The 18,333-nt window shown below is 38.1% G+C and overlaps 1 protein-coding gene across 3 annotated transcripts in view; it reads left to right on the forward strand.

Annotated features, from left to right (window-relative positions):
* RAD50 (RAD50 double strand break repair protein) overlaps nucleotides 1-18,333 on the forward strand; it is a 98,202-nt gene that overhangs the window by 11,145 nt on the left and 68,724 nt on the right. For 2 of the 3 annotated variants that reach the window (XM_053566928.1, XM_053566930.1), the window contains exons 3-5: nucleotides 3,796-3,947; nucleotides 7,195-7,380; nucleotides 7,719-7,923. In XM_053566928.1, the coding sequence (XP_053422903.1) occupies nucleotides 3,796-3,947; nucleotides 7,195-7,380; nucleotides 7,719-7,923 (543 nt within the window). The remainder of the gene's footprint in view (nucleotides 1-3,795; nucleotides 3,948-7,194; nucleotides 7,381-7,718; nucleotides 7,924-18,333) is intronic. The other variant, XM_053566929.1, reaches the window with a different exon arrangement.

An 18,333-nucleotide genomic window follows, 5' to 3' on the forward strand; every position in this document is an offset into this window, starting at 1 on the left:
GGGAGGCCGAGGTGCGAGGATTGGTTGAGGCCAGGGGTCAGAGTCCAGCCTGGGGAACATAGTATCTCTACAAAAAGTTTAAAAAATTAGCCAAGTGTGGTCACACATGCCTATAGTCCCAGTTCCTTGGAAGTAGGGCAAGAAGTTCACTTGAGCCCAGGAGTTCAAAGCCACAGTGAGCATCCTTGACAATGCCATTGCACTCTATCCTGGGAGACAGAGCAAGACCCTATCTTAAAAAACAAACAAAAACCTGTGGAACTGAAAGGAGAAATAGACAAACTTACAATTTTAGTTGGAGAGCTCAACACCTCTCAGTAGAGAAACTGGACAAAATATCAGTGAGGATATTTAACACTATTAACCAAATTACCCTAGTTGGCATTTATAGGGCATTCAATCAAAAAACAGCAGAATACACATTATTTTCATATGCATATGGAACATTCATTAAGACAGACCAGAGGCCGAGTGTGGTGGCTCCTGCCTATAATCCTAGCCCTTTGGGAGCCTGAGGCGGGTGGATTGCCTGAGCAAGAGCAAGACCCCATCTCTAAAAATAGCTGGGTATTGTGGCAGGTGCCTGTAGTCCCAGCTATTTGGAAGGCTGAGGCAAGAGGATCACTTGAGCCCAAAAGTCTGAGGTTGCTGTGAGCTATGATGCCAACAGCACTTTACCAGGGGTAGCAGACTGAGACTATCTTCCTTTTTTGATAAATCTCACTATGTTGCTTAGGGTGGAGTGCAATGGGACAATCGTAGCTTGCTGCAATTTCCAACTCCTGTGCTCAAATAGTCTTCCTGCCATAGCCTCCCAATTATTTAGGACTACAGATGTGCACTACCACACTCAACTAACTTTTTAATTTTTGTTTTTGTAGATACAGGGAAACCATCCCTGCCATGTTGAGACCACCCTTGCTATGTTGCCAAGGATGGTCTCAAACTCGTGGTGTCAGTCCCAAAGTACTGGGTTTGCAGGTGTGCGCCACCGCATAGGCCCACTACTAGCTTTGGATTTAAAGTGAGAAATGTTCTACTTTTCCTTTCACTTGAAAACTTAAAGCCATTATAGGATAATTGGCCTAATTTCAGTATTATTGCATCTTAGGCCTGAGGAGATGGAGATGGGCAAATAGCTAGTTGGTATAGAGCAGTCAGAACACCCATAACATTTATCAATTAAGTTCACAAGGTGTGTTTTGGGGTTCCCCAAAATATTACAATGGTAACGTCAAAGATCACTGATCACAGATCACCATAACCAATAAAATAATAATGAAAAAGTTGGAAATATTATGAAAATTACTAAAATGTGACACCAAAACACAAAGTGAGCACATGCTGTTGGAAAAATGGCACTGATAGACTTGTTGAATGCAGGGTTGCCACAAACCTTCAATTTAGAAAACAAAACAAAATGCAGTATTTGCGTAGTACAATAAAACAAGGTATGCTTGTTGGCTGGACCCAGTGGCTCACGCTTGTAATCCTAGCACTCTGGGAGGCAGAAGCAAGTAGATTTCCCTGACCTCACAGGTTCAATACTAGCCTGAGCAAGAGCAAGACCCCGGCTCTAAAAATAGCCAGGTATTGTGGTGGGCACCTGTAGTCCCAGCTACTTGGGAGGCTGAGGCAAGAGGATCACTTGAGCCCAAGAGTTTGAGGTTGCCATGAGCTACAATGCCACAGCACTCTATTGAGGGCGACAAAGTGAAACTCTGTCTCAAAACAGCAACAACAACAACAAAAACAAGGTATGCTTGTATTTGATAGATAGAATAATTCATTCCGGTAAGAAACACTAGATGTGGCAGCACCTGTGGCTCAAGCGGCTAAGGCGCCAGCTACATACACCTGAGCTGGTGGGTTCAAATCCAGCCTGGGCCCACCAAACAACAAGGACAGCTGCAACCAAAAAATAGCGGGGCGTTGTGGTGGGTGCCTGTAGTCCCAGCTACTTGGGAGGCGGAGGCAGGAGACTCGCTTGAACCCAGGAGTCTGAGGTTGCTGTAAGTGCTGTGATGCCACGGCACTCTACCCAGGGTGACAGCTTGAGGCTCTATCTCAAAAAAAAAAAAAAAAAAAAAAAAGAAAGAAAGAAAGAAACAATAGATGTGAAAACTAGTAGAGGAATTTTTTTTTTTTATTAAATCATAGCTGTATACATTAATGCAATCATGGGGTACATGCTGGTTTTATATACCATTTGAAATATTTTCATCAAACTGGTTAACATAGCCTTCACTGCATTTTCTTAGTTATTGTGTTAAGACATTTATATTCTACACTTAATAAATTTCACATGTACCCTTGTAAAATGCACTGTAGGTGTGGTCCCACCAATTACCTACCCTTCCTCCCCCCTCCCCTCTCCTCCCTCTCCTCTTTCCATTTCTTCTTGGGCTATAGTTGGGTTATGGCTTTCGTATGAAAGCTATAAATTGGTTTCATAGTAGGGCTGAGTACACTGGATACTTTTTCTTCCGTTCTTGAGATACTTTGCTAAGAAGATTATGTTCCAGGTCCATCCATGTATAATAGAGGAAATTTGATGAAGCAGAGATGGTTACATGATCTCATTACATCTTTCCCTCAAATATTCAACCAACTGCAAAGTGAGAAAATTTTTTTGCTGAGGAAGCTGGCAGATACACTTTTGTCAAGAGATTGAAGTCAATACCTCCAGTAATGAGACAAATTGAAATCATGTCCTTATGAGATACAATGAAAAAAGAATTCATCATCACTTCTATAATAGTCCAGCCAAAGGTGCATAACCTGATTGTAGCCATTGGGAAATAATACAAACCCCAATTTTAGGAGACATTCTACAAAATAATTTTCAAAATTATCAATCAAGAAAGTCAAGGAAAATCTAAGTAACTATTTTAGACTGAAAGAAACTTAAAGAGACATAATCATAAAATACAATGTGTAATTCTGAACTAGAAGAGTTAGCAAAACCTGAATGGGATCTGTGGACTATGTGGTGATATATTAGTGTCAATTCCCTGATTTTTTTTTTTTTTTTTTTTTGGAGACAGAGTCTCACTATGTCTCCCCAGTAGAGTGCTGTGCACTAGCAACCTCAAACTCTTGGGCTTAAGCAATTCTCTTGCCTCAGCTTCCCAAGTAACTGGGACTGCAGGCGCCTGCCACAACACCTGGCCATTTTTGTTGTTGTTGTTGTTGTTGTTGGCAGTTGTCATTGTTGCTTAGCTGGCCCAGGCTGGGTTTGAACCCGCCAGCCTCCGTGTAGGTGGCTGGTGTCATAACCACTGTGCTATAGGCGATTTTTATGGTTGAAAATGTTTTGTAGGAAATACTGGTGATGGGACATCAGGTCAGCAACTTAATGCTCATATGGTTTAGAGGGTGAGGAAGTTATATATACTGTATTTCTACCTTTCTGTAAACTTCTGATTTTTTTAATTTAAAAAAACTTTTCTTAATGTTACTTATGGTACTTATATAAAATTCATTTTAAATGTTACTTATGGTACTTATGTAAAATTCATTTATTTGAAAAATCTACATACTTGATCTCCTAATAATGCTGAATAAAGGAGGTAAATGATATCATTTTAGTAAATCAATTAAGCAGTATTCTTTTCCTCCCATATTTTGAATAGCATGTAAAATCATCAAAATAGCATCCAAAATCATCCATTTTGGATGTTTACCTTTTTTTGTTTCCTCATTTTGGGTAAGATTGCTTATTCTTTTTCTTTTACAACTAACATTCTTGTGCTTATTAAAGAAACATAATTTTTCTCTATTTAATCTTCAAAGGTTGCTCAGGAAACAGATGTGAGAGCCCAGATTCGACTGCAGTTTCGTGATGTCAATGGAGAACTTGTCGCTGTGCAGAGATCTATGGTGTGCACTCAGAAAAGCAAAAAGACAGAATTTAAAACACTGGAAGGAGTCATTACTAGAACAAAGTGTGTATATTATGTTTGAATATCTACTTAATTTTGTTCTTTTAGGTCTGTAGGGCTGTTTTTTCCCTTTTATGTGTACTTTATTATACGGGGACATATTAATTCTTTTTTTTCAACATACTTTAATATTTAGAGCAGTTTGAGATTTAGCATAGAATTAAGCAGAAAGTATGCTTCCTGTTCCCCTCATACTTTGCCCTACTATCGACATTTAATTTTTTGTTGATACTGTTTATCAGTTAAATAAAATGATCCTGTTAAAGATTTAGTGGTAATGTTTCATTCCCTTGAGTAAGTTAGGAACAGTTGCTGAATTGAAAGTGCATAATCACTCAAATGTAAGTTGAATGAATCAAAAATGCTAGTATCATGTATAAGCATGGGTGACATGAGAAGCAGACAAGTAGGAAAGAGTAGTAATTTCTCCTTTTCTACCATCATTATGAGGCATGTATCATCTTATAGTAGATGTGGACTTCAGAATTAGGCTGTCTTGGATTCAAGTCTGTATCCTTACTGAGCAAATTCCTTAGCTTTTCACCTTCTCTCTCTTTTATTTACTTATCTATTTAACTAATTAAATAGTTCCTTTATTTAACCAATAATGTTTAATACCTACTATGGGCTAAAGATACTAGCCTGTAGAAGTTACTGACTTCTCAAGCACATTCCTTTCACTGGCATTTAAACATACTCAGGTATCTATCATACACTCAAATTTTATTCTATTTCAGTTACTGCCTGTTTACCTCTTCTCCTTTATAGCTAGTCTTCTCAGAGGAGTTGTCGATTTCTTCACCTACTCCTTACTCCTGGTCCAGCCTCATCCCTTCACTGAAACAGCTCCAACTAAAATCACTAATAACATCTGTATTTTTTTCTTTTTTATCTTTTTTTCCAGGAATAAGCTCTCATTCTGTTACCCAGGCTGAAATGCTCACTGCAAACTCAAACTCCTGGGCTTAAAAACCCCCCCTGGCTCAGCCTGCTGTAGCTGGGATAACAGGCATAAGCAACTATGCCTGACTAATTTTCAATTTTTTTTTTTTTTGTATAGATAAGATTTTGTTGTGTTGCCCACGCTGGTCTCAAATTTTTGGACTGAAACAGTCCTTCTCCCTTGTCCTCCATCCTGGGATTTCAGGCCGCCAGGCCCTGCCATAACCTCGGTGTTTAATTAGGATGATGCTACTGCTGTACAAGGTAGCCTAGTGAGCCTCTGTTGTTTTCCTTGTAAAATAGGCACTCATTATCACTGTATATATCTTAGAAAGATGTTGTAAGGATTGAGCTCATGCGTTAAAAATGCTCAATATGTAGTGGGAGTTCATGTATTAGTTTTCTGTTGCTACTATAACAAACCACAAACTTAATGGCATAATACAAAATTTATTGTCTTATAGTTCTATAGTTTAGAAATCTGAATTGGGTCTCAGACTTGAGCTAAAATCAAGGTGTGTTAGCAAGCCTGTGTTTCTTTCTGGAGGCTGTAAGGGAGAATCTGTTTTCTTGTCCTTTACATTTTTTAGGGGCCACCTACATTTCTAGGCTCATGACCCTCTCTCTCCCTCCATCTTCAAAGCCAGAAACAGTGGGCATAGTTCTTGTACCAATCATTCTGACCTTTTCTTTGCCTCCCTCTCTCACATTTAGGGACCCATGTGATTACACTGGCCGCATCCAGTTCTATTTTAAGATCAGATGATTAAGCTCAGCACTGTAGTTCAGTGGTTAGGGCACCAGCTACATACACCTGGGCTGGCAGGTTCAAACCTGGCCCGAGTCTGCCAAACAACAGTAACAACTACAACAAAAAAATAGCCGGATATTGTGGTGGGCGACTCTAGTCCGAGCTACTTGGGAGGCTGAGGCAGGAAAAATGCTTTAGACCAAGAGTTTGAGATTGCTGTGAGCTGTGATGCCACAGTACTCTACCAAGGGCAACATGGTGAGACTCTTGTCTCAAAAAAAAAAATATATCAGATGATTAGCAATCTAATTCTATCTGTAATCTTAATTCTCCTTTGCCATGTTATACAACATTCACAAATTTAAGGGACTAGAATGTGAACATCTTTGGAGGACTGTTGGTCTGAGTACCACAGCACAGTGAGTGGTAGTTGTTAATCACTTTTTATTCGAAAATTTCTTTTTCTGTACTTCCATGTACTGTTCCCTCTTTCTATCACGGCCATACCCTAATTCATTTACTCAGCCAATAAAGGTTGGTATCCCATAGGTTCAGTCCTCTATTGTCTCTTGTTTTTGCTGTTTATTTTCTAACTAGATAATCTCATTTATATCCATTCCTCAAATTACTCTGTGTTCTGAGGTGACTCACAAATCTATGTCTCCAAACCAGACCTATGTTTTCAGACTCAAATATCCAACTGCCTTTCTGATTTTCCACTAGTTGTTCAAAGACAGCTCAGATTTAATGTGTTTAAAACCAAACTCATGAATCTTTCTCCTTGACTTTCCTTAAATAACTTTCAACAAATTGGTCCTCTTCCAGTATGCTTCATCTCAGCGAATAACACTACCAGCCATACAGTGACACAAACTAAGGACTTAAATTTTGAAACCTTCCTTGCCTTCCATAGCCAATCTATTACCAACTCATATGGATTTAATCAAAATGTCTCTTGAATCTGTTTCTGTATCTATGACAACCATTGTAGTGCAGGCTACCAAAATCTTTCCTTATTCTAATGTGATAACCTTTTGGTCTAACTGCATCCATTGTAGACCTCTACAAAGCTTTCTAAATACATTCAGTGTAATATTACCAAAATAAAAATAGGAACATATAAAAAATAATAAAGAGAGATACTGCCTCTGCCCACCAAATCAGTCTGTTACTGAAGAACCCCTTTTCTAAATTATTGTTCTTAGATGCTTTTAAGTTACCTTTCTCTGTCTTCTACTGATCATAATTTTAGTTTTATTAGTTTAAAGTTTTGATTTTTAAGTTCTGGAGATGAGAAGACAGGTTATTGTATAATATTTAAAAGTCCAAATATGGAAAAAAGTTTTGGCATTCTTTCCTATATATGTTTTATATGTTTTTTATCATTTAAAAGTTACACTGTTTAGCATAAGGAAACTATTCTAGCAGTGGATAGGTAAAGAAACTTTTTTTTTTTTTTTTTCAAAGAGAAGTACAGTGTGAAGAATTAAGTAAAAGAATAGGTTAGGCACAACTGAAGGTTATTTTACATATATGCTTGATTTTCATTTTCTATAGGCATGGCGAAAAGGTCAGTCTAAGCTCTAAGTGTGCAGAAATTGACCGTGAAATGATAAGTTCTCTTGGGGTTTCCAAATCTGTGCTAAATAATGTCATTTTCTGTCATCAAGAAGATTCCAATTGGCCTTTAAGTGAAGGAAAGGCTCTGAAGCAAAAGTTTGATGAGATTTTTTCAGCAACAAGGTTTGTAACCCTTAAGTAGACTTTGAGCCATGTTTGCAATTTGGATGCTTCTTTAGTGGAAAAAAATTAAAAAGCAAAAAAGTCGTCATTTTGCACACAGTGGCAACCATTGGGCATATTTTCTTTTAGTTTTCTTTCTGTGCATAGGTGTATTTACCTAATTGATACTATAAATGTAATTTTTTCACTTATGATTATGTCATAAGCATTTTCCAAGTTAGTTACAAAAAAAAAAACTCTTTGTAAATCTAATCTTAAAGACTGCTTAATAATCTTGTATGAATATATACCATGATTATCTTAGCCAGAAATTTGATTTTTATTTCATATCTTCAAAGATACATTAAGGCCCTGGAAACACTTCGGCAGGTACGTCAGACACAAGGTCAGAAAGTAAAAGAATGTCAAACAGAGCTAAAATATCTGAAGCAGAATAAGGAAAAAGCTTGTGAGATTCGTGATCAGATTACCAGTAAGGAAGCTCAGTTAACATCTTCAAAGGAAATTGTCAAATCCTATGAGAATGAACTCGAGCCATTAAAGGTATTTTGGTTTCTTTTTCTTTAATTGACAAAAATTATATATTTTTTATGATATACAACATGTTGTTTTGACGTGGGTATTCATTGTGCAATGACTAAAATGTGTGTTTCCTCATACTATTTTTTTTGTGTGAGCATTTAAAATATACTCTTACTAATTTTCAAATATATATTGTTATTAGCTGTAGTCACTGTGATGTCCAATAGTTGATTTTTTTGTATACTAAGAAGAAAGTAAATTTTACCCATGTAGCATTTACCCCAATAGCACTTTATTTGTATATGAAATTGGAAAAATTATCAGAGACTATATAATGTTATTGCTAATATCTTAAGTCTATATTAGATGGTTCGTCTTTAAATTGCCTCAAAAGCTTAGACTTGAGAGTCAACAGATTTGTAGCATCACACTAAATTAGGAGCAGTGTAATTACTCAACCTTATGCCTGTGGCTCAGTCGGTAAGGTGCTGGCCCCATATACCGAGGGTGGCGGGTTCAAACCCGGCCCCGGCCAAACTGCAACCAAAATATAGCCGGGCGTTGTGGCGGGTGCCTATAGTCCCAGCTACTCGGGAGGCTGAGGCAAGAGAATCGCTTAAGCCCAGGAGTTGGAGGTTGCTGTGAGCTGTGCGACGCCACGGCTCTCTACCGAGGGCCATAAAGTGAGACTCTGTCTCTACAAAAAAAAAAAAAAAATTTTTTTTAATTGTTTGAGATTCATTGAGGGTACAAAGAATTAGGTTATACTGATTGCATTTGTTAGACAAAGTCCCTCTTATAACTGTGTCACACACCGTGACCCCTCAGCACCTTCCCTCCTCCCCATTCCCTGCTACCTCATTCCCCTACCCACCCCTTGTATTAGCTCATCTACAATTCTGTAGTTTTTTTTTTTAATTGACAGATCTTTCAGGGAATTTTTAAAATTTGCAAGATATTCTTGACAGTATATAAGATTAGGAATTGATCCAAAGTTTGGAATTGGTATATTTGCAAATGAGTATAGCTTTCTGAACCCTATGATTTATAAGAAAGGTCAAGAGGAGATCCTATTCATTCATTTAATAAGCATTTATTGAATATTTTCTTTGTGCCAGAGTATCCTGTGCTTGGGGATACAGATACTAGAAGGACTACAGCGGTATCCTTGCCCTTAATTTATTACTACTTCAAGTAAGAATATTCTTTAAAATGGTCATTTTCAGATAGATTTTTTTTAACCACTTAAAAATGTATTGATTTGGTTTTTGAAAACTTAGCTATAAATACTGGAATAAATCTTTGAATTGTAAGGCAGAAGAGTGAAAATGACAGGTCCAATGTCTTTCTTTTCTTTTTTTTGAGGCAGAGTCTCACTATGTCGCCCTCAGTAGAGTGCTGTGACATCATAGCTGACAGCAACCTCAAACTCTTCAGCTTAAGTGATTCTCTTGCCTCAGCCTCCCAAGTAGCTGGAACTGCAGGTGCCCACCACAAACCCAGCTATTTTTTTTTTTTCTTTTTGGTGTAGTTGTCATTGTTTGGCAGGCTCGGGCTGGGTTTGAACCTTCCAGCCGTGGTGTATGTGGCTGGCGCCCTAGCTGCCGAGCTACAGGGGTGGAGGTGAAAGTATTTTTTTTTTTAAATGAGGCCTGTGCAGAGAAATGTGTTGCAATGGCTTCAGAGAAAAAGCAGGGCTGAGGTGGGCCTAGAAGAATGGGGAGAAATCAAATTGGCAAACGAAAAGACATTTTATGTATGTTTACATTTTTTTTCCTTTTAAAAAATACGTGCTCACAGTGAAAAAGGATTATAGGTAAGAAGTAAAATATACTCTTTTATTCTTTACCTCTGACATCCTAAAATATACAGGATAGAAATAAAGTTCATGTGCAATTTAAATAGTAAACTATTTACTATATTTTACCAGCACCTTTTTTTTTTTTTTGGTTGCATGTATACAATACATATGTGTATACAAACATTCATGTGTATATACTCACACACATACAAACTTAGCAGAACAAGACTGGGAGAGGAAGAGCCTGGGTTAAATAAATCAGTATAAAAGGAGTAAGAAATACAAATTGGAGTCAGATTATTTAGGAGTTAATGGATTTAGGGCTTAGTCTAATAATTGTCCTGATAATGGTGTAGGTAGGTGCTGTGTAATCACTAAGATGTTGGAACACATTTTCTTTTCTCGAGGAGCAGCCTGGCTGGAGAAATGGCAAACATGCATAATGGTAAGGCACAAATAAAGACAAGAGTTATGGGGGATCTGAGGAAAAAGGAAGAGAATTTTTGTCTGAAGTGGTCAGAGAAGATTTCATAGAACTGATTTTGGGGTATAACTTTGTTGATCATGAATGAGTAGGTCATTAGAGACGTAGGGCCAGTAAAGTAAAAGCTGTTTTTGAACACTGTCAGGGAAATCCATATGGTTGAAATGGAGCATTTGTGTAGTAAGTGATCCTAAGGTAAGGCTAAGTGATAATACCTAGCATTGAGTCGTGCCCAGGATTCTAACCAACGCTGCAGCCAAAGTTGAAGTATTGATATACTTGTTTATATATGTTCAGTTGTGACTAATTCTCTAAGAGTTTAATCTTAATCCTCTCTGTATCCTCACCACCCAGTCCAGGGCCTGGCACAGAGCAACTGATTCATTCAGTAAACATTTAAGTGGATGACTTTTCATAGTCCTTTCTTAGCTCTGACGTAGGAGGATTCTTCCTTTTTTTTTTTATTCTTCCCTTTATAGAACTCAACCTAAAGTTTGAGTCATATCCCCTTCCCAGCAGTTATCCAGAAAAGACTTTCATTTCAATATTGCACTAGTCATCTCTAAAGTTTCCATATATAGGGAAAATGGGAATAGCTAAATGAACCTTTATTTATAAAGTATTTATTACAAAATTTTCAAAGAGGTGGCCAACGTGCAGAGAATATTTATAAATATAACATTTTGTAATGAATATTATGTAAATAAAGGTTTATTTAGCTTCAATTCCTCATTTTTCTATGTATGATGGCTTTAGGAGTATCTTTTGGAATACCCTATATAATGCATCCTTTCCTTTCATTTTTAAGATTCTTTCCATCTTCAGGAGCTTCTCTCATAAACTACTTTATTCATATCCCACCATATCCTGTCCTCTTTTCTTGGCCCACTTAGATTTGTTTTCCTTTCTTCTCTTAAATGGGAATTGCTTGAGAAATTTGTTTCGAATTACTTTTTTATATACAAGTTCATGGTCTTTCTACACCTGATAGCCCAGCTGCTTCATTTTTTGTATCACTTCATGCTGGTCCTTAAGCTTTAAATACTCTGCTATATTTTTTGTTGTTTGCATACTTGTTTTAGCTTTTACTATGTTGTATGCCATGGGGATAGAACCTGTGTTTTGTGATCTGGTATTAGAACCAAAACACAGATATCAGAGCAGGAATCCAGAGAATCTGGTGACTGGCTGGATTTAAGGAATGAAGCAGCTAGAGATGTCACATTAGAGCTAAGCCCAGATGATTACTTTGGTGCTGCCAAGAAGCAGTAAAACACTGATGGAGAGAAGCTGAGAAGTTTATAGCTGATGTGTTAATATTTAGCACTCTTAAGTATCTCTTTCTTAGACTCTCCTCAAAAGGTATTTTCTGAATACAGAATTTTTTTCATTAGTAGTATGAAATGATGGTCCCATTCTTTGAATACTTACTGCATTCAAGGGTTTTTAAATGTTTTATATAAGACCTGTAGCAGAACTCTATGAAGTTTTTACAGGCAAGAAAACAGGCACAGCAGTTTACCTTGGAAGAAAGGAGTATAGCTAGGATTAGAGTCCAGGCCTGTGATTTCTAAGATTATACTTATTGTTTTTCAAGTAAAATTTATTGAGGTATAATTTACATATGGTAAACTCTACCTCTTTTAAAGTATATAATTCTGTGAATTTGGACAAATACATATAATACCATAAACGCCACTACAATGAATATGTGGAATATTTCTATCACTTAGAAAAGTTCTCTCAAGGTCCTTACAATCAGTTCTATCCCCCTACTCCCAGCCTCTGACAACTTACTGACTAGTTTTCTGTCATTATAGTTTTGCCTTTTCCAGAATAGGTTGTAAATAGAATGATACACTGGGTAGACTTTTGTGTCTGGCTTCTTTCCCTAGCATAATGCTTTTTTATTTTATTTATTTATTTATTTTTGACAGAGTCTTACTACATTGCCCTCGGTAGAGTGCTGTGGCATCATAGTTCAAACTGTTGGGCTTAAGCGATTCTTTTGCTTCAGCCTTCCAAGTAGCTGGGACTATAGGCACTCACCACAATATCCGGCTATTTTTTTGTTGTTGTAGTTGTCGTTGTTTGGCAGGCCTGGGCCAGATTTGAATTCACCAGCCCCGGTGTATGTGGCCATCGCCTAGCCGCTGATATCTGTGTTACTGCATGTATGAATAGTTTGTTCCTTTTTATTACTGAGGAGTATTCTAACATATAGATATATAATTGTTCTTGTTCATCCATTCCCTGGTTGATAAACATTAAGTTGTTTCCAGCTTTTGGCTATTACAGACAAAACCAGTATAAAGTTTTGTGTACAGATTTTGTTTGGGTATGTGTTTTTATCTCTTTTGGGTAACTGTCTTGGATTAGGGTTGCTAGATTTTACAGCAAGTGTATGTTTAACTTTATAAGCTGCCAAACTGTTCTCCAAAGTGGCAGGACCATTTGGTGTATTCCTACCAACATCGTATGAGAGTGCAGTTGCTCTGCACCCTCTTCCATATTTAGGATTGTCAGTCTTTTTCATTTTAATCATAGTAGCTGTGTGGTAGTATCCCATTAAGAGGTTGTATTTCTTTGTAGTTTAATTTTACATTTCCCTAATTGATTGATTAGTCATCTTTTCATATGTTTATTTGCCATCAGGCTATCTTTTTTGGTAAAGTATAAAAATCATTTGCCTATTTTCAGTGTTGGGGTCTTTTGTCCCATTCTGCATACAAGCCCTTTATCAGCTATTTGTCTTGCATGTATGTTATTATTTTTCAAAGGGCAGGAGTTTTACATTTTGATAAGCTACAACTTAATTTTCTTTTCTTTTTTTTTTTTGAGACTAAGTCTCAAGCTGTCACCCTGGGTAGAGGGCTGTGACATTACAGCTCATAGCTACCTCCAATTCTTGAGCTTAAGCGATTCTCTTGCCTCAGCCTCCCAAGTAGCTGGGACTACAGGCACCCGCCACAATGCGCAGCTATTTTTCTGTTGCAGTTGTCATTGTTGCTTTAGCTGGCCTGGGCTGCATTCAAACCCACCAGCCACATATACCAAGGCCTACCCAATGAGCTTGGGGCCGCCGTAATTTGTTTTTTTCTTATATAATTTTTTTTTTATTAGCCTTCTTGGCATTTTCTTAGTTACTGTGTTAAGACATTTATATTCTACATTTACTAAGTTTTACAATTACCCTTCTAAGATGCACCGTAGGTGTAATCCCACCTATCACCCTTCCTCCACCCATCCTCCCCCCTCCCTTCACTCCCTCTCCCCCTTCCCCATATTCTTAGGTTATAACTGGGTTATAGCTTTCTTTTTTTTTGTAGAGACAGAGTCTCACTTTATGGCCCTCAGTAGAGTGCAGTGGCCTTACACAGCTCACAGCAACCTCCAACTCCTGGGCTTAAGCGATTCTCTTGCCTCAGCCTTCCGAGTAGCTGGGACTATAGGTGCCTGCCACAACGCCCGGCTATTTTTTGGTTGCAGTTTGGCCAGGGCCAGGTTAGAACCCGCCATCAGCGGTATATGGGGCCGGCGCCTTACTGACTGAGCCACAGGTGCCGCCCGTGGGTTATAGCTTTCATATGAAAGCCATACATTAGTTTCATAGTAGGGCTGAATACATTGGACACTTTTTTTTCCATTCTTGAGATACTTTACTAAGAAGAATATGTTCCACCTCCATCCATGTAAACATGAAAGAGGTAAAGCCTCCAACTTCCTTTAAGGCTGCATAATATTCCATGGTGTACATACACCACAATTTATTAATCCATTTGTGAATCGATGGGCACTTGGGCTTTTTCCATGACTTAGCAATTATGAATTGGGCTGCAATAAACATTCTGGTACAGATATCTTTGTTATAATGTGATTTTTGGTCTTCTGGGTATATACCTAGTAGAGGAATTATAGGATTGAATGGCAGGTCTATTTTTAGATGTCTTAAGTGTTCTCCAAACATCTTTCCAAAAGGAATGTATTAATTTGCATTCCCACCATCAGTGTAGAAGTGTTCCCTTTTTTTCACATCCACGCCAACATCTCTGGTCTAGGGATTTTGTAATATGGGCTGATCTTCCTAGAGTTAGATGATATCTCAAAGTAGTTTTGATTTGCATTTCTCCGATGATTAAGGATGATGAGCATTTTTTCATATGTCTGTAGGCCATGGGCCTGTCTTCTTCAGAGAAATTTCTCTTCAAGTCCCTTGCGCAGCCTGCGATGGGATCACTTGTTCTTTTCTTGCTTATACGTTTGAGTTCTCTGTGGATTCTGGTTATTAAACCTTTGTCGGAGACATAACCTGCAAATATCTTCTCTCATTCTGAGGGCTTTCTGCTTGCTTTACTTACTGCATTCTTGGCTGTACAGTAGCTTTTTAGTTTCATCAGGTCCCAGTAGTGTATTATTGATGCTGCTTCAATTGCCCGGGGGGTCCTCCTCATAAAATACTCACCCAGACCGATTTCTTCAAGGGTTTTCCCTGCACTCTCTTCTAGTATTTTTTATAGTTTCATGTCTTAAGTTTAAATCTTTAATCCAATGAGAGTCTATCTTAGTTAATGGTGAAAGGTATGGGTCCAGTTTCGGTCTTCTACAGGTTGCCAGCCAATTCACCCAGCACCATTTGTTAAATAGGGAATCTTTTCCCCACTGAATTTTTTTTTTTTGTAGAGACAGAGTCTCACTTTATAGCCCTCGGTAGAGTGCCGTGGCCTCACACAGCTCACAGCAACCTCCAACTCCTGGGCTTAAGCGATTCTCTTGCCGCAGCCTCCCGAGTAGCTGGGACTACAGGCACCTGCCACAACGCCCAGCTATTTTTTGGTTGCAGTTTGGCCGGGGCCAGGTTTGAACCCGCCACCCTCGGTATATGGGGCCGGCGCCTTACCAACTGAGCCACAGGCGCCGCCCTCCACTGAATATTTTTAATTAGCTTGTCAAAGATCAAATAACGGTAAGTAGCTGGGTTCATCTCTTGCTTCTCTATTCTGTTCCATACATCTGCCTCTCTGTTTTTGTGCCAGTACCATGCTGTTTTGATCACTATCAATTTATAGTATAGTCTGAGGTCTGGTAGTGTGATTCCTCCTGCTGTGTTTTTATTTCTGAGTAATGTCTTGGGTATTCGAGGTTTTTTCTGATTCCATATAAAACGAAGTATTATTTTTTCAAGATCTTTAAAGTATGACAGTGGAGCTTTCATAGGGATTGCATTAAAATTGTATATTGCTTTGGGTAGTATGGACATTTTAACAATGTTGATTCTTCCCAGCCATGAGCATGGTATGTTTTTCCATTTGTTAACGTTTTCAGCCATTTCTTTTCTTAGAGTTTCATAGTTCTCTTTATAGAGATCTTTTACATCCTTTGTTAGATAAACTCCCAAATATTTCATCTTCTTTGGCACTACTGTGAATGGAATAGAGTCCTTAACTGTTTTTTCAGCTTGACTATTTTGGTATATATAAAGGCTACCAATTTATGAGTGTTGATTTTGTAACCCAAGACTCTGCTGTATTTCTTGATCACTTCTAAGAGTTTTGTAGTAGAATCCCTGGTGTTTTCCAGATACACAGTCTTATTATCTGCGAAGAGCGAAAGTTTGATCACCTTTTCTTCCCTAATTGCGATGGCTAAAACTTCCATTACAATGATAAAGAGCAGTGGAGACAATGGGCAATCTTGTCTGGTTCCTGATCTGAGTGGAAATGAGTTCAGTTTAACTCCATTCAATATGATACTGGCAGTATCTCATTACTGTAGATGGCCTCTATCAGTTTAAGAAATGTCCCTTCTATACCAATTTTCTTTTTTTTTTTTAATTTTTTTGTGGAGATAGAGTCTCACTTTACCGCCCTCAGTAGAGTGCCATCACGTCACAGGACTCACAGCAACCTCTAGCTCTTGGGCTTACGTGATTCTCTTACCTTAGCCTCCTGAGCAGCTGGGACTACAGGCGCCCGCCACAACGCCCGGCTATTTTTTGGTTGCAGTTTGGCCGGGGCTGGGTTCGAACCCTCAACCCTCAGTATATGGGGCCGGTGCCCTACTCGCTGAGCCACAGGCACTGCCCCTATACCAATTTTCTTAAATGTTCTGAACATGAAGGGATGCTGGATATTATCAAAAGCTTTTTCTGCATCAATTGAGAGAATTATATGGTCTTTGTTTTTTAATTTCTTTATGTGCTGAATTATATTTATAGATTTACGTATATTGAACCAGCCTTGAGACCCTGGGATAAAACCGACTTGGTCATGATGTATAATTTGTTTGATGTGTTGCTGGATTCTGTTTGTTAGGATCTTGTTGAATATTTTTGCATCTATATTCATTAGTGATATTGGTCTATAATTTTCTGTTCTTGTTGGGTCTTTTCCTGGTTTGGGGATCAGGGTGATGTTTGCTTCATAGAACGTGTTGGGTAGTCTTCCTTCTTTTTCTATATTTTGGAACAGGTTGAGTAATATAGGTAGTAGTTCCTCTTTAAAGGTTTGGTAGAATTCTGACGTGAAGCCATCTGGTCCCGGGCTTTTCTTTTCAGGGAGATCTTGTATGGTTGATGCTATTTCAGAACTTGCTATAGGCCTGTTCAACATTTCCACTTGATTCTGGCTAAGTCTTAGAAGGTGACAAACTTCCAAGTATTGGTCAATTTCCTTCAGATTTTCATATTTCTGAGAATAAAGTTTCTTGTAATATTCATTAAGGATTTTTTGAATGTCTAAGGAGTCTGTTGTTAATTCGTCTTTGTCGTTTCTGATTGATGAAATTAGAGATTTTACTTTTTTTTTCCTGGTTAGGTTATCCAGAGGTTTGTCTATTTTATTGACAACCAATAAAATTTTATTGGTTTCTTTTCAGAAAACCAACCAACTTTTTGATCTATTGATCTGTGTATAATTCTTTTGTTTTCAATTTCATTTAATTCTGCTCTAATTTGGTTATTTCTTTACTTTTCTTTTTTTTTTTTTGTAGAGACAGAGTCTCACTGTACTGTCCTCGGGTAGAGTGCCATGACTTCACACGGCTCACAGCAACCTCTAACTCTTGGGCTTATTCGATTCTCTTGCCTCAGCCTCCCAAGCAGCTGGAACTACAGGCGCCCGCCACAACACCCGGCTATTTTTTTTGTTGTTGCAGTTTGGCCAGGGCTGGGTTTGAACCTGCCACCCTCAGCGTATGGGACTGGCACCCTACTCACTGAGCCACAGGCACTGCCCTTGGTTATTTCTCTTCTTCTACTGGGTTTGGGGTGGGAATGTTCTTCCTTTTCCAGTTGCTTGAGATGTCCCATTAAGTTGTTAACTTCCTCTCTTTCCGTTCTCTTGAGGAAGGCTTGTAGTGCTATAAATTTCCCTCTTAGGACTGCCTTTGCGGTATCCCAGAGGTTCTGATAATTCGTGTCTTCATTGTCGTTTTGTTCCAAAAATTAGGCAATTTCCTTCTGAATCTCATCTCTGACCCAGCTATCATTCAGCATAAGGTTATTTAACTTCCATGTTTTTGTATGAGTATGCAGATTCCTGTTGTTACTGAGTTCAACTTTTATTCCATGGTGGTCCGAGAAGATGCAAGCAATAATTTCTGTTCCTTTAAATTTACTGAGGTTAGACTTGTGACCTAAGATGTGATCGATTTTGGAGTATGTTCCGTGGGCTGATGAGAAGTATGTGTATTCAGTTTTGTTGGGATGAAATGTTCTGTAGATGTCTGTTAACTCCAAATGTTGTATGGTTAGGTTTAAATCTAAAATTTCTTTGCTTAGCTTCTTATTGGAGGATCTATCTAACACTGCAAAAGGAGTGTTAAAATCTCCGACTGTTATGGAGCTGGAGGAAATCAAGTTGCTCATGTCTGTTAAGAGTTTCTCTTATAAATTGAGGCACATTCTGGTTGGGTGCATAAATATTAATAATTAAAATCTCATCATATTGAGTATTACCCTTAACAAATATGAAGTGATCATTCTTATCCTTCCTTAACTTTTGTTGGTTTAAAGCCTATTGTATCTGCAAATACAATTTCAACACCTGCTTTTTTCTGATTACCATTTGCCTGAAATATGGACGACCATTCTTTCATCCTGAGTCTATATTCATATTTTAAGGTAAGATGAGATTCTTGTATGCAGAAA

This window comes from Nycticebus coucang, chromosome 17, assembly GCF_027406575.1.
Source record: "Nycticebus coucang isolate mNycCou1 chromosome 17, mNycCou1.pri, whole genome shotgun sequence".
Classification (NCBI taxonomy): Eukaryota; Metazoa; Chordata; class Mammalia; order Primates; family Lorisidae; genus Nycticebus; species Nycticebus coucang.